Below are 15,401 nucleotides of genomic sequence, written 5' to 3'. Positions count from 1 at the left end.
ACTACGTTTGATGCAAAGTTCAGGGTCAGAGGACTGTATATATTTTCTCGTGGCTCATTTTCCCGAGGTGTGTATAAATCAATGCTTGGCGTCGGACTACTTTCGCTTTTACAGTGGACCTTATATGGTTTACTTCCGCCAGAGGCCGTCCGGTCGTTGTCATTGTTCCTGTTAGTTGTAATACAACCACATTTTATTGTTTCAGTGTGATTTAAACTGATTACATTTACAGTGTAATCCTGCTGGGAAATGTTTCCACAGTGGCAAATAAAAAAATCCTCCGCACTGTAAATGCAACAGTTGCATAAGTAAAGTAAACATCCACAAATGGCTTCACTGGTATAGATAAAGAGACGTGTTTAGGGACTTATATAGATGACCTCCTAACCCAGTTAATGCTTGCGTTGATACTCAGGAGCAAGGATTAGACCCTGACTTGTAACCTGTGTGGACTTTATGGCTCACCTTGAAGAGGTCCGAGGGGATGTCAGAGCAGTGGTTAGCGTTGACGTGGCTCGGATCAGCCTGGCTCCTCCCTAAGACAGACGCCAACAACTGAGGTTTATGCTCCAAACAGCCGTCTCCTTCATAGTGGGCGGCATGGCTCTGGAGGTAGAGCGGGCCATCTAGTAGCCATAAGGTCACTGGTTCGATCCCACCCAGATGAGCAGGGTGGCGCCGTGCATGGCAGCCTCCGCCATCAGTGTGTGAATGGGTGAATGTGAAGTGTACACTGTTAAGCGTGTTGAGTGGTCAGTAGATTAGAAAAGCGCTATATAAATGCACTGTGATGGACTGGCGGCCTGTCCAGGGTGTCTCCCGCCTGCCGCCCAATGGCTGCTGGGATAGGCTCCAACATCCCCGTGACCCGAATTTGGATAAGCGGTTTGGATAATGGATGGATATATAAATGCAGTTCATTTACCATTCACAAGTTCTTCCAGCACTCTTAGTAAATGAGTACGACACCCTTCAGTAATTTAAGCAATATTAAACGTTGAACGTTTTGTTCGAGGTCATCAAGTCCCCTGTCCCCGATCAAGGTTAAAGGTGACTTCAAAAATGATGGACGCTGCTGTCTCTATAGTGTACGTATACAGTTGGTCAGTTCTGAAGTTTTACAAATGTATACCTGCCTTTTCTTGACCGTGAACCTCGAAATACTTCTACAAACATCCCGTTTTGGTCTTTTTTCCCCTGGCGTGCTTCGGATAGATTCCATAACAGTATTTGCTCGGCAGCAATTACGTTTAATCCGCTGTGGCGTGAGTGTAAACAGTCTAGCGAGACAGTTCGCTGAGGATGTGGGCCTCACAGCTGCCCGACTGGGAATTGTTTGATTGGATTTTTTTTTGTGGACTCTTGTCTAGGACACCGTGCCGTGTGCCGGGATAGCGCGCCCGCGCTCCAGGTTTTCAAACCGTGTCAGCCGAAGCATTTTCCTGCCCGGCACACTTCTCCAAACGATACATACCGCTACGGTATCATTTATAGATCCTGTAATTATGATATTTCTAAATTTGAAAAATTAAGTTACTTGAACGGAAATCTTTGTCGCGTTTATACTACGTGCCGTTACATGTCTGGTCTTTGTCTGAGTATGGGGGACTTGGGCATGACCTCTTTGCAGAGACGCAGAGCTGTGGACACAGATAGGGGCCGTGTCCCAAGAACCGTACCTCTTCAGCGCCGGTATGTATTGTCTACCCCACGGTGTGACAGGAAGCCCGGGGCAGCAGACAAGGATTATAGCTCAGACGGGGACACCGAGTAGAAGGGTGCTGTGATTTGCACAGCGCCCAGACAGACCAAACAGTATAAATAACTTTTTGCCCGGCCTCTTGAGGAGCTCAACCTGCCACACGTGCTTACAAACCAAGATCAGCGTCTAATTGAAAATGTAGGTCAGAAAAGGGGATGTGGTATTCTCTGTTTACTAGAAACCTCTACCTGCATAATTGGAGATAATCTGGTGCTGGCACCGCGGTGTCTGCCCTCTGTATTTCAGCATGTCTGGTTATTTTGACTGTGAATAGGATGATGGTTGACCGAAGGAAAAAAAAAACCCCAAAATAAAATAAATCTATCTCTCATTGAGGGATGTTATCTTCACTCTGATTGATCAAGATGAGATGATTGATCATGTGAGGACAACCCCTCCAAAATATCAGTTCATTATTGGTTACTGTGTTTTCATATTTGACCATACCATCTTGCAACAACAAGCGCACCTTTAACGCCACTAATTATCCTGATCATTTATCAGCCTTTTTACTTTTTTTTTAAACGGGTTTAAGTAATAAAGCAGTTGATTTTTCTTTACTGGATATGCACCGGAATAAAAGACAGTACACACTGTAGACTGTGTACTTACCCCCCCCCCCAACCTTTGGCCACCCCCCTCTGCTGCCTGGAATGGTTCAGTCCTCATTTGCATAAGTTGTCTGCGGGTAGCTGCATGACCAGCAGGATAGGGTAGTGGAGGGGAGTGCATGTGTACTATGTGAATATCAGTGGACACAGAGCAAGGACCTGCGTTGACTGTAGGGTGACTCTGGAGTCTTGTGCTGCTGGATCGGACAGAGTTATGTATTGCGCTTACCCTGTCTCCGGGACAGGCAACAACTCACTGATGTACTGCTACAACATGAAACCGGTGAGTACATTTCTATTCTCTCTCTCTCTCTCTCTCTCTCTCTCTCTCTCCCCCTCTCTCTCTCTCTCTCTCTCTCTCTCTCTCTCTCCCCCTCTCTCTCTCAGAGATGACAGACCTTTCTGTCTATAGGAGTTCTTAGTGGATTTTTGGTAAATGTAATGATAGGAAAACAGGTGCTTATGCATTTATCTGTGTTCACTTCTACAAAACTCTCTGTTGGCTAGATTGTACGCCCACTTCGTCGACAAACCCCGTCTATTCACAGCTATTTTAAAAACATATTTTCCCCCCCGACAGGTACGATCAAAAACTTCCACCGGCAGCCATAGGAGACACAGCGTGTACATGCATTCAGTTTAGTTCAAAGTTTTATAAACTATGTGGGCTCTGTAGTTTACCTCATTAGCTTGTTTGAGGTTTAATAGAACATGCTGATTTATGCTCTGTGTGTGTGTGTGTGTGTGTGTGTGTGTGTGTGTGTGTGCATGTGTGTGTGTGTGTGTGTGTGTGTGTGTGTGAGAGAGAGAGAGAGAGAGAGAGAGAGAGAGAGAGAGAGAGAGCATTGTGTTTTGAAGATGTCTTTTTTGCTGGGTGTGTCAGTGTTGTGTATATAGTTTGTATACAGTTCACTACATGTTGAGAATATCTCTTTGCTCCCTCGGCCGCAACTTATTCAAGTGCACTGAAGTTTGGTATAACAGCTCCATCTCCAACTTGCTTGTTTTCCTAACGAGCGATCTGCCACTTCAATGGGCCACGTTAACACCGAATCCTGCCCATTTTTGGCTCAGGTCGACTCGTTTTAAGCCGGCCGGGGTCCCACCTCACAACAAGCGGGCGCCGCGTCGTCAGGCCGAGCAGCAGAACACATCTTGACATGAAGCAGATTGCTGCATTTCTATTTGATTTGCGCCTGCTACGCCGGAGCTGTCCCCACGCCACTGCAGCCATTATCAAAGGCCGCTTTGATCTGTGGGAGACTAACCATATCCAGACATCATGCATCACAGAAGCAGAAAATTGGTTGCATGTGGCTGGAGTCAGCCACGGTGGGATCACGGCACAGGACTTGAATAGCAAGTTGGCGTTCCTCATCTGGCGCGATAACGCCGTACACGTTTGCAGCGGAACAGTGGCGCAATCAAATTCAGTTGCTTTTATTTATTTTATTTTACACAGAACTTCATTTGCAAAGAATCAGTCTGCTTGTGTTGCTTCAGCGGAAAAGTGTCGAGAAACATTTCTTTGACGAGCAAAATTTAGGGCACCGTTTTTCACGGAGATGGAAATCTCATCTCGCTGCACTCTTTATTGGCAGAAAAGTCCCTTATCGTTTGCGATGCTGTGATTGATGGTTCCTAAATCAATGCTCTTGCTAAAAAGAGGATGCCATGGTGACGCCCCCCCCCTCTCCAACGGGGGGCCAGAGAGGGCGTGCTGGGGCGGGGGTGTGACCATTATTAACGGGTCGCCTGCTACGCTGATGGTAAGGAGGACAATTGGCTTTATCCTCCGCCATATGCTGTCCATGACGGCTCAGACAGGGCCAGTGCCGGCGGGGGCTCCTCTGTTTGGCCTAGCCCACAATCACCATGGGACTCGTGCCAGCCAGGGTCGTGGCTCTGTGTGTGTGTGTGTGTGTGTGTGTGTGTGTGTGTGTGTGTGTGTGTGTGTGTGTGTGTGTGTGTGTGTGTGTGTGTGTTTTGTTTGCATGCACATATATTGGTGTGTGCACGAGCATACTCAAGAGAGTCTTTAATGGCCCGCTTTACAGAACTTGTCGTCCGGGTAACTGACACCCCGTTGATGTTGCACAGGGAGGTTTATTTTCATTTCCTGGGGCACATCAAAGCGGCGGAGGGCGGTGCAGGTGCAGGCCAGACCTCTCGGTGTGTTTGGATACGTGAGCATGTGGCGGTGGTGTGTTTTGTGTTCATTATGTGCCGTTCGCAGGCCAACGTCTCACCTAGTTTAAGAACAAACGCCGATGCCAGCTGAATCTAAACCCTTGCATCTTTTTGATATGAATATATGATTTACACCGGGGTGGGGTGGGGTGGGGGGCATCATTTTTTGGATAATTTTCAAATTCTCTATCAGGCGTCTTCCCTAAGAACAGAGGGGACGTTTTATTTCAGATGCGTTTGGAATGAAACTCCGTCCCAGTCTTCTGCGCACGGCAGAACTTGGTCACGATTAGGGCGGGGGTTTCTCCCGGTGAACGCTTCCTAAATCCGGATGAGGAGGTGCATGGATCTGCAGCTTACGGATTATCACAATAGCTTTAAGTGTGTGCATCAGCTCTCTGCATTGTGTTCATTATACTGTTGCCTCGGCCTCTAAGTTGTGGTAGGGCCATGTTTGCGTGACCGCGGTCATTCTAAGTCATACGGGGCCGGTTGGTTTTAGAAAACCGTTTCACTGTGAACTGTCTAATGGTTGAACATATCTCTGAACAAAACCCTGATTGAGGTGTTGACCTTTATTTTGTAGATTTATGGACAGTCTCCAAATAATGATGACATCAACCAAAACTTGCCCTTACATCCGTCCACGAAGGTCCCCAGCAATATTTTCGCCGGCACATTCTTTGGTGAGCTCAACACATCCACACTGTTTGCATTGTCCACACCAATGTTTTCCCGAGTGACGGTCATCCCTGCTTTACACTTCACTCATTCTTCCTGACGCTAAATCGGACAGCATGCTCAAACTGCTTAAATTCAGCGACAGTGACTGGATCTCATCCAAACAATGAAGTAACCGCAGCTTATTTAACACTCCCAAGATACCAGTCAGTCCTAGTACATGATTCAGAGCACAGGACTTAGACAAACCGTTGCACATGTTAAGTAAAAAAAACATTACCATTTTCTCTCAGCAATGTTGTCACGCTGATTTAGTACATGCGATGTGCTCATATGTGTCCCAGAAAAGCTGGACCCCGCTGAAATTCCTATGCCAATTCAATGTAGCATGTTAAAATGTGGAAGAAGATTGTAAGATACATGTACACTACACATCCCCTGCACTAGTGCAAAGCAAAGTGTGCGTGTGTTGGGGGTGGGGAGTATCCTTAGAGGATTTAGCTTTTCTTCAGAGGCTGCTAGAGATTCCTGGATGCAGGATTTGGTGCTTGACATGTTTTGAAGTGAAGACTGTGAAATGTTCCTCTCGGATTTTTAGAGGGGACAGACATTTCACCCGACATCTGGAATGCCACGAATGAACTGAATCAGCAAGGCCATGAAGGTGGTCTGGGAGGGACGCCGTCCCAGCCAGGGAGCTACAGCAGTCTGCCGTCACACAATCACCTGGTGAGATTTGCTTAAAGGACCTTGGGTGATAACGGTGATAACCTTTGACCTATGGAGATTTACTGTGGGGTTGATTTCTCCTCAGGTTTACTCTCCGCATTCAGTGAGGGCTCCTGATATCCATCGGGGTCTTCCGCCTATGTCCACTTTCCACCGCAACCACACGTCTTCACGCACAGAGAATACTACAGGTGAGGCCGGGAGAATAAAATCCCCTGTCTTTCTAAGACCTCTTCTTTCTCCTGTTTTACAATACAACCCCCTTAATAGTTCGGATATTTTAAGACCGATATTCTTTTTAGTCTCAGGGAACCAAGGCAATCTATCAGGAGGGTCACAGACAGGCGATGCCTTGGGAAAAGCTCTGGCCTCAGTAAGTATCCTCTACCCCGCCTCTTTTATTGGCTGTTATTTTCATTTGGTCAAACCACAGCATAAGAAAACAAGCCTTGAGAACCCCAGGCGGCATAATGCAAAAGGGAAATAGCCACTCTTGCCTCCTTGTAACAACTCATTGCATATCTGCCCAGAGCCACACTGCCAGCGCTGGACTCTTTATTGGCTGCTGACTAGTAAAAGGACCAGAATTGATGAGTTGAGTTTGGTTTACGAGCCGTCACCAAAGGCTGTGGCCATGGTTGTAAAATCCTCTAGAGAAATGACAAGTTGTACTTTTAAAATGATCCATGCGCTACTCTTCTTGGCCTTATGTCTTTCCCCTCTTTCCTCCTGTCTGTGACCAGATTTATTCCCCTGATCACACCAGCAGCAGCTTCCCTTCCAGCTCATCGACACCGGCGGGGTCCCCATCTCCGCACCCATGCTCTGCTGAACCCACAGGTACTGGATATCTCCACGCTTGTGGAGAGTCTCTTTAAAGCCAAATATATGGTTGGGTTTTTGTGTTTCGTTTTTTTTTTTTTTCAACTGAAATCTCAGGGTCTGCTTTGGTTGTTCTCTCCCTCCTAGGCACCAGCATGTGGTCTCGGACTTCACTTCAAGCTGCGGTCTCACCCAATTACGAGTCTTCTCTTATATCCATGGTAATGACCCCAGAGCCGATTTGATGTCATATGCCTTAACGTTCAGGTTATCTAATGTGCCAGTCTCCGAGGTTGTTGTTATTCTAATGAAAATGTCTTCTGTTTTGCTGGGAACATCTCCTCCGTACTCAAACTGTCTCTAGTCTCAGGTGGAGGACCGGCTGGACAGACTGGATGATGTGATCCACGTTCTGAGAAACCACGCCGTGGGTCCCACCATGGGGCTTTCCAATGACATCCACAGCCTCCTGAACCAGACCCATCACGGCCACAGCTCTGCCGGTGCTCTACCAGCCACCTGTCACATGCCAGCTATGGTAAATATCCATTGTCTTTAAATCCTGGAGTTAGGTTTTGGTAATGTGTATGGAAAATAAAGTGGCTTTCTTCGAGAATAAAAAAAAGGGGGCGGCACAGTGGCCCAGTGGTTAGCACTGTTGCCTCACAGCAAGAAGGTCCTGGGTTCAAACCCCAGGCCATCCTAGGTCCTTTCTGTGTGGAGTTTGCATGTTCTCCCTGTGTCTGCATGGGTTTCCTCCGGGTGCTCCGCTCTCCTCCCACCATGAAAAAGACATGCATGTTAGGGTTAATACTGTTGTCTGTGTCCCTAAGCAAGGCAATGGAAAGAAGAAGTGGAGTTGGTCCCCGGGTGCTGCAGCTGCCCATTGCTCCTATACAATAGGATGGGTTAAATACAGAGGACACATTTCATTGTAACATTACAATGACAAAATGAAATGGCTTTCTTCTTCTTCGAAATATGCAAAGTAGGAACTTGCGGGGTGCATTTGCATGTGAATTTATAAGCCCTCTGATGTGCCTTGCAAATACTGAAATCCTTGCAAAACATCAGGACACATCTGGTATCAAGACAGTAAATGGTACATTTATCAAATAAGATCAGTTATTTTGCCAAGCAGTTTTGTGGAAGATTAAGACACAGCCTCTTCAAATGTCTTGTTAAATTACTGTACTTGTTTCTAAGTAATTTATGACTTAAAAGATACTAGGAAAGCAGTGGTTCGGCTTGGATTCGCCTCATCACGAAAGTGGGGAGGCGTCTCCTTTGAGACTGCCGGCCGGAGAGATGCAGTTGGCGAATGCATGCAGTACGAGGGTGGGTACTTCAACCCAAATAGTGATCGATTGGCCACTAAATTGGGAGAAATCAGAAATTTAAAAAAAAAAAAACATGCTAGGAGATGCAAAAAAATCTGCTGTTGTCTTAAATTTAATGTACACCATGGTACATCAGCCAAAACACGAACTGGACATCGCCACTTGAATCTTTGGTTAGCCCCGTAGCACCACCCGTATTGCTGTGCTACTGGAAGCGTAGGAGGGAGTGAAGTTAACAAGCTTTTCCACGTTCGCATGTTTAGTAACCTGAGCACAGGTAGGGACCTCATTTTAATAAGCCGTGCAAACTTTCATAGCATACAGTGTCCTGTCCTTGAAAGTCTAAACAGAACAGTGTGAGATTCATGACAAATATGTCTCTCGCTAGTCCAAATCTGGGAATGTTACCGGCATGTACAGTAGTAACTACAAATGACATATTCACCTCGGAAAAAGCCCTCTTAAAAGAAAAAAAAAGATACTGAATAAGGAAAATGTTCTCGTATGACGTGAAAAAAATACTGGTATAGGGCCAATTAAAATTTACTGGATCAAATTTCTTAAAATCCATTCACCCATTAGCCAAACCGCTTATCCTGCTCTCAGGGTCACGGGGATGCTGGAGCCCATCCCAGCAGTCATTGGGCGGCGGGCGGGGAGACACCCTGGACAGGCCGTCGTCTAGGAATTGGAAGGGTCGCTGGTTCGATCCCCGGCTCCTCCAGGGAGCGCGTCGAAGGGGCCTTGAGTGAGACGCTGAACCCCTAACTGCTCCTGATGAGCAGTTTGGCGCCTTGCATGGCAGCCTCAGTGTATGAATGTGTGTGTGAATGGGTGAATGTGAGGCGTACACTGTAAAGTGGTTTGAGTGGTCGGTAGAATAGAAAAGACAACCTTATAAACTATCATACAACAGCTAGTGCCAACTATCTGGAACTGTGATGATTCTTGAATAAAATGGAGGCTATAAAATACATGTAAACTTTTCAAATCTCTATCACCTTCCTAGCCTATTAGCTTTTGGCTAACTAGCAACTGTTTTTAGCCCTTTTAGTTAAGCTAATAAATATTTTATCTTAAAAACATCAGAAATGACAGCAAAAACTTGCTTTTTAACACATATATGTTCACTACGAACCTTCCTAACCTGGACCTACCAATCTGAAGGACATTTGTACGCATTAACATAGTTTGATCGATAAGTGATCAAGAGAGCGAGAGAGAGCGAGAGTTGTCTACATGTCTACTCGCCATGTTTGATGAAACTACTGCATGTCAAGAAATGACTTCAGAATACTGAGTTGCGCATACAACTGTTACGAGTTTTGAAATAGCGCCCTCTGTAACTCGGGGGGGGGGAGTAATAATCTGGACTAGAGTGGTATAGTCTGGCCTAGCCCAAAATATGCCCCGGGTTTGGGCTAGGCAGTTTGGCGGGGGGTTAATCTGGTCTGCTACACCCCCCCCCCCCCCCCGGGAGGAGTGGACCTTATTTGGAAAGTCTCTGTCTGGGTACTAATACTCCACTATGTAATGATGGGTGGGGTGTGGGCATCACGCACTCTCATTTCGCCATGTTTCCCCTTCAGACTAGTGGATTTTAGTCCAGCTGGGCTGGATGTATATGTAGGGGGAGCCTTTTTAATCTAACCCTCGGGGTGCTATATTAAATTCTGTGACTTGTGTTTTTCCAAATAATGTGTCAGAAGGGAATCCTTCCTATACTCACTGAGTGCAGGGGTATGCCAAGGGTAGATATGGCAGTTTTAAGAGAAGGATTGAGATTCTTGGAGATTGAATTCATTCTGTCAAAAGAGAGATAGGCTATTTAGGGATATGTTATAAACAATGGGGCAGATTGTGATTTTTGTGATCTGTCAGCGGTAAGATAAGGTCTATGTGTTGGCGGGTTGTGCATGCGGTCTTGAACGGGTTTCTGGGCGACATCAACAGTAAATATTCATATTCAGAGGCTTCTCGTTTAGTAAATGCCCAACCAGGGACTAATGAACAAAGGAATACTGTCCACATGTAGTGCCTTTATTTGATACTGTCTATTTTTTGTGTCTTATACAGGTTGAACACGTCTCTATGAACAACAATCACTCCACGTTTCAGAGCCGCACACAAACTGGCCAACCATACCCACCCAGACAGCGGGCCACACTTCACACCATGCACGAAGGAGGTAGAGGATAATCATTCTTATCCGTCCATCGCTGTGCTCATACCCTCTGCATCTTTCTACTGCACCATATCGTTTGAATCATTTACAGTGGTTTTGACTCAATTCGTATTTCAAAAGTTAAGTAAAATAAGACAGAAATGTCACAGATGAGCATTTTGCAACCTCTGATTTTTTTTTCTTTCTTTTTATTTTTTTGCACAGCCACAGGTAATCTCGGAGTTTTGTCTAGCCTCGACCTTAAACTGGAAGGAGGTGAGAGGGAGGAGATGGCGCACACCAACCACAGCCACAGCTCTGACAGCCTGAGATCAGATGAGGAGGGTGAACTCAAACACCAAGGAGACAGCAGCACGAGGACGAGGTGAGCTCATTCGCTCCGAGAGGGAAAAGCAACGCGGTAATCTGGTGCGAAAAACTTGCTTTGCTGAATACCACCGGTGTAACAGCATGGAAACTAAAAGAAAAATACTGCAAAACACAGTCAGGGGCTGATCACTCAGATGCCATCCCCACTTCGCTAACCCGCTAGATTAAAGAGGGCATCAATGCTGAAATGTGCGTGGTTTGTGCATGTCTAATTTGCACTGTTAAATAAGAGGAGTAAAACTGGAAACAAGACTAGGTTAAAACAGGGTGTCCGGGTGGCGTGGCAGTCTATTCCGTTGCCTACCAACACGGAGATTGCCAGTTCAAATCCCCATGTTACCTCTGGCTTGGTCGGGTGTCTCTACAGACACATTTGGCCGTGTCTGTGGGTGGGAAGCCAGATGTGGGTGTGTGTCCTGGTCGCTGCACTAGCACCTCCTCTGGTCAGTCGGGGCACCTTTTCACGGGGGAGGGGGAACTGGGGGGAATAGCGTGATCCTCCCATGCGCTACGTCCCCCTGGCGAAACTCCTCACTGTCAGGTGAAAAGAAGCAGCTGGCGACTCCACATGTATCGGAGGAGGCATGTGGTAGTCTGCAGCCCTCCCCGAATCGGGGGGGGGGGGGGCAGTGAGCGGGACGGCTCGGAAGAGTGGGGTAATTGGCCAGATACAATTGGGGAGAAAAAAAGGGGGGGGGACAAGGTTAAAACCTAGTAAATGGCTGGACCACGACTGCATTAATTAAACAGCTGTTTTTGTGCGACTACGTTTAAAAAGCGACTGTTTTGACATCAGTTCTGTGAACAGCTGATGACGTAATAGCAAACTACTACTACTACTTTCGGCTGCTCCCATTAGGGGTTGCCACAGCGGATCATCCGTTTCCATCTCTTCTTGTCCTCTGCATCTTCCTCTGTCACACCAGCCACCTGCATGTCCTCCCTCACCATATCCATAAACGTCCTCTTTGGCCTTCCTCTTTTCCTCTTCCCTGGCAGCTCCATATTCAGCATCCTTCTCCCAATATACCCAGCATCTCTCCTCCACACATGTCCAAACCATCTCAATCTTGCCTCTCTTGCTTTGTCTCCAAAAAAGGAAACAAGTTTTTCTTAAATACAACAGATAAAAAAAAAAGATGAAATCTTGGTGGCGTTTTTCATGAAACGCTCATGAGTGAACCTCTGTGTTTTGAATACAAATTACTCATTAAAAGATCCAAAAGTGTGATTGTCCCTTAGATTCTGATGCACTCTTTGCAAATCAGCTTTAGGAAATTACAATGCTGCCAGATTACCATCAAAGCACAGGATTGTCTCATACTGTCATCTTTCTCTCATATTTTTTCTATATCATACCAAATCAGTCAGCTTAAAGGAGAATGCCCCCCCCCCCAATTTCATTCAAAAATATGTTTTCAAGTGTTCATTTTGCGTTATTAAATATTTAATACTGTCCACAGGGTTCATAAGAGAGCAGATTTCTGATGTGTAGGTCTTTAGAGTAAAAACTCAAATAACGTGTGTCTACATATAAAGTTTGTGTCAACGATGTTTCTCATCAGGATGATGTCACGTGTGTGTTTATGCTGGAGACTCTAGCTTTAGAAGCAACATCGACACACACTTGAACCTAAATTTGTCTTGTGTGTAGTTTTGCTCTTTTATGAAGGTAGCTTGAAAGCACTAAAAAGAACAAATTGGGAAATTAAGGTAAAAAAGAAGAAGAAAAAGACCTCCTCAAATGCAAATTGGCTGATGTCAGATTCAACACCAGGCCAGCAGGTGGCGTATGAATCCACAGTATAGCTTATCGTGGAGCTGCTGTGTTATGGCTTTAAAGTTGATCCACTTTTTTTATCCTTTAACCAATCTCAAAGTTCATCCGTCCATCCATCCATCATCCAAACCGCTTGTCCTGCTGTCAGGGTCGCGGGGATGCTGGAGCCTGGCCCAGCAGTCACTGGGCGGCAAAGTCACAAGTAGGAAATGGACCACACAAACATGCTGCTAACTTTCTCCACCTGTTTGTTCCATCGCAGTATCCATGAAGACGAGGACTTGAGTCCCGAGCAAAAGGCGGAGCGCGAGCGTGAGAGGAGGATGGCCAACAACGCCCGCGAACGTCTGCGTGTGCGGGACATCAACGAAGCCTTTAAGGAGCTGGGCCACATGTGCCAACTGCATTTGAAGAGCGAGAAGCCGCAGACCAAGCTGCTGGTACTGCACCAGGCCGTGGCTGTCATTCTTAGTCTAGAACAACAGGTCAGAGGTCAGTACATCCCCCCGGCAGGCGGGGCCATCCGGGCAGGGGCAGGCTGCTGCATAACCACCTCTCTGACCCCCTCCCCCCTGTCAGAGGAGACACTCTGACGGGGGCCTCTTCCTTTTTCTGGCAAGTCAGACAAGTGAGAGAGAGGGAAAGAGGATGAAAAGGAAGGGAAGAATGTGAGGGCGAGATAAAAAAACAACCTCGGACAGGGGTAAGGGGTAGTGTAGAAGATGACAGATATAAAGGGAAGGAACTAGCGGGTGTCTAACAGCTTGTGGCCCTTAAAAGACTAATCAGGGACCCACTGACTCGTTCCCCATGAAAACATCTTCTGTGCCTCCTAAGCAAAAAGACACAGATAAGTAATTGCTCAACAGTTTCATGGTCATGTTTCTAGGGAATCTGTTGAGACAGATTTAGTGAGATTACAGAACTGATTTAATTTGATTATGAATATATCCTCCAAACGAAATGAAATCAAAGCAGGGTACTGTGCAAATCATTTAATTAATAATTGCATGGAGTTATAGATAAGAATCAGCTGGTCAGGTGACAATTCGGTTTTCCTCTATCCGAGCATGGAAGGCTGCGGCACTACCCTGCCAGTAGCAGCAGTAAGGGATAACAACAGAGTTGGCAATAACAATAATCAACAATTACAATTATGAACGAGCATTTAGTGCATAGACAAAGTGAAGCGGCCCCACCGAGATATTTATGTATTCAAGTCCGAAGGTGTCAAACTGGACGAGAAACTGTTTGGTAGCCACAGTGTTGTCACATTTCTCGGTTGTTCTCTACAGAGTCCGACTCAAAGCTGTTGACTTTTGAACCCCACAGAGAGAAACCTGAACCCCAAGGCAGCTTGTTTGCGGAGGAGAGAGGAAGAGAAGGTGTCTGCGGCCATGACAGATCCCCAGTCCTTGCATCTAGCCTTCAACACCGGCCTGTCGGACACAGCCAACCCTCTGGGTCACCTCTGAGCATCCACCAGCGCCTACGTCGAGCACACGGTAGAGCAAATTATTGTGTGCCAAATTACATTCCCAAGCGATATAATCTAGGTCTCTGAAATACTGGGTGATAAGAATCGAGTCTTTTTCTTTATGTATCCCCAGAGTTTGGCACTTTTGATTAAAAACCTTCAAATAACTATAGTAAATCTGCATTTGGTGTCTCCTATAAAATACGTCTCATTTTTTAAATATCTCTTATATGACTATCATTGACACACACAGATGTTGTATGAAGACCCCCCCCCCCCTCCCCAGAAGAAAGAGGTCTGCTGAGCTGCGGAGGTCAGTAGGTCAGTCAACCCTTGAGGACGTCCAGCGTTTCTTTAAATTCGTAGCAGACCTGAGAGGAAGAGATCTCCGTCTGCAAAGGGCGATGCAGTTTAACAATCATCTCACCTCCTGAACGGACCTTTTAACTTGTGCCTAAACATGATCATAACTGTAAGCTGCAGATGCTTTGTACATACTTTATATTTATTGATTATCTTTCTGTTTGACTCTATCTAAATGGATTAAAAAAAACAAGTGGCAAAGAGTGATCTGTTAGTGGCTGAGATCGGAAAGGGCAGATATATCATGAACTTAATTTTGCTACTATATCATCATTTATTATGTGTATTTATTGTTTCGAGCAAACTCAGAGGACTGTCATTCCCACATTTATGTATGTATGTATGAGTGTGTGTGTGTGTGTGTGTGTGTAACAGATTTTGTTTGTCCCCCAGTATGTAAGTGTGTAACCTGACACGCTTGTGCTCTTCGTGTGTGTGTGTGTGTGTGTGATTCTTGTAGGAGTTTGACCATTCTGTGAATGAACAGATCTCCAGGAATGTTCCTAAATGTGTCAACATCCCATACGAGGCGTCATTTGTTCTCCATAACTTTGTGCTACAGCAATATTGGCAAGCAAAAAAAAGATCAAAAATAACAGATTCACTGACCGATAGAGAATAATACATTCAATCCAGTGTTATTACCCCCTGGATTTCACTTCAGCTTTCAGGTATAGTCTCTATGCTCTGTAATGGCACACCGCATGTTTTGAGTTTTTGATAGATTTTTTTCTCATTTTTGTAAGTCATATAAGTTATATTTTCTACAAATATTGTGAGTTTAATAGTTTCTCTACTTGATTTTATCACTATAAATTTTGCACAAGAGGACCCATCCATTTTTACTAACGGTTGCTTATTACATTTTAGATGTTTCATGCCCTGAACAATACAATGATTTTTGTAGAATGCATTGATATCTTGTTTACTTATCGCAATGTTACACAAATAATCTGGTAAAAAAAAGAACCTATCATAACATGTATATGTGTACAGTTTTAGGTAGCCTTTAGGCATGTGTTAAAATGATATTGTAGCAATAAATGTCTTTTTTTTCCAATATCTTATGTGTGCGTGTGTTCATTTATTATG

The 15,401-nt window shown here is 45.5% G+C and overlaps 1 protein-coding gene across 1 annotated transcript; it reads left to right on the top strand.

Moving 5' to 3' along the window:
* The first annotated feature begins 2,587 nt into the window (after positions 1 to 2,587).
* LOC130114423 (transcription factor 12-like) lies at positions 2,588 to 13,944 on the top strand. The gene is made up of 12 exons (XM_056282301.1): positions 2,588 to 2,656; positions 5,150 to 5,249; positions 5,843 to 5,973; positions 6,059 to 6,164; positions 6,276 to 6,346; positions 6,717 to 6,813; positions 6,943 to 7,016; positions 7,160 to 7,333; positions 10,212 to 10,323; positions 10,525 to 10,684; positions 12,732 to 12,961; positions 13,802 to 13,944. The coding sequence occupies exons 1-12, from the start codon at positions 2,588 to 2,590 to the stop codon at positions 13,942 to 13,944; spliced, it is 1,467 nt and encodes a 488-aa protein (XP_056138276.1).
* Positions 13,945 to 15,401: the final 1,457 nt, after the last annotated feature.

The sequence above is a fragment of the Lampris incognitus genome, chromosome 6, assembly GCF_029633865.1.
Source record: "Lampris incognitus isolate fLamInc1 chromosome 6, fLamInc1.hap2, whole genome shotgun sequence".
NCBI classification, from domain to species: domain Eukaryota; kingdom Metazoa; phylum Chordata; class Actinopteri; order Lampriformes; family Lampridae; genus Lampris; species Lampris incognitus.
This window is presented reverse-complemented; position numbering and strand designations above follow the sequence as displayed.

Excerpts from the sequence above, each read along its gene's own strand:
- LOC130114423 (XM_056282301.1), top strand. The coding sequence starts at position 2,588 with ATGTATTGCGCTTACCCTGTCTCCGGGACAGGCAACAACTCACTGATG. Across the intron at positions 6,347-6,716 it reads TGGGAAAAGCTCTGGCCTCA|ATTTATTCCCCTGATCACAC; the intron begins GTAAGTATCCTC and ends GTCTGTGACCAG. Across the intron at positions 6,814-6,942 it reads ATGCTCTGCTGAACCCACAG|GCACCAGCATGTGGTCTCGG; the intron begins GTACTGGATATC and ends TCTCCCTCCTAG.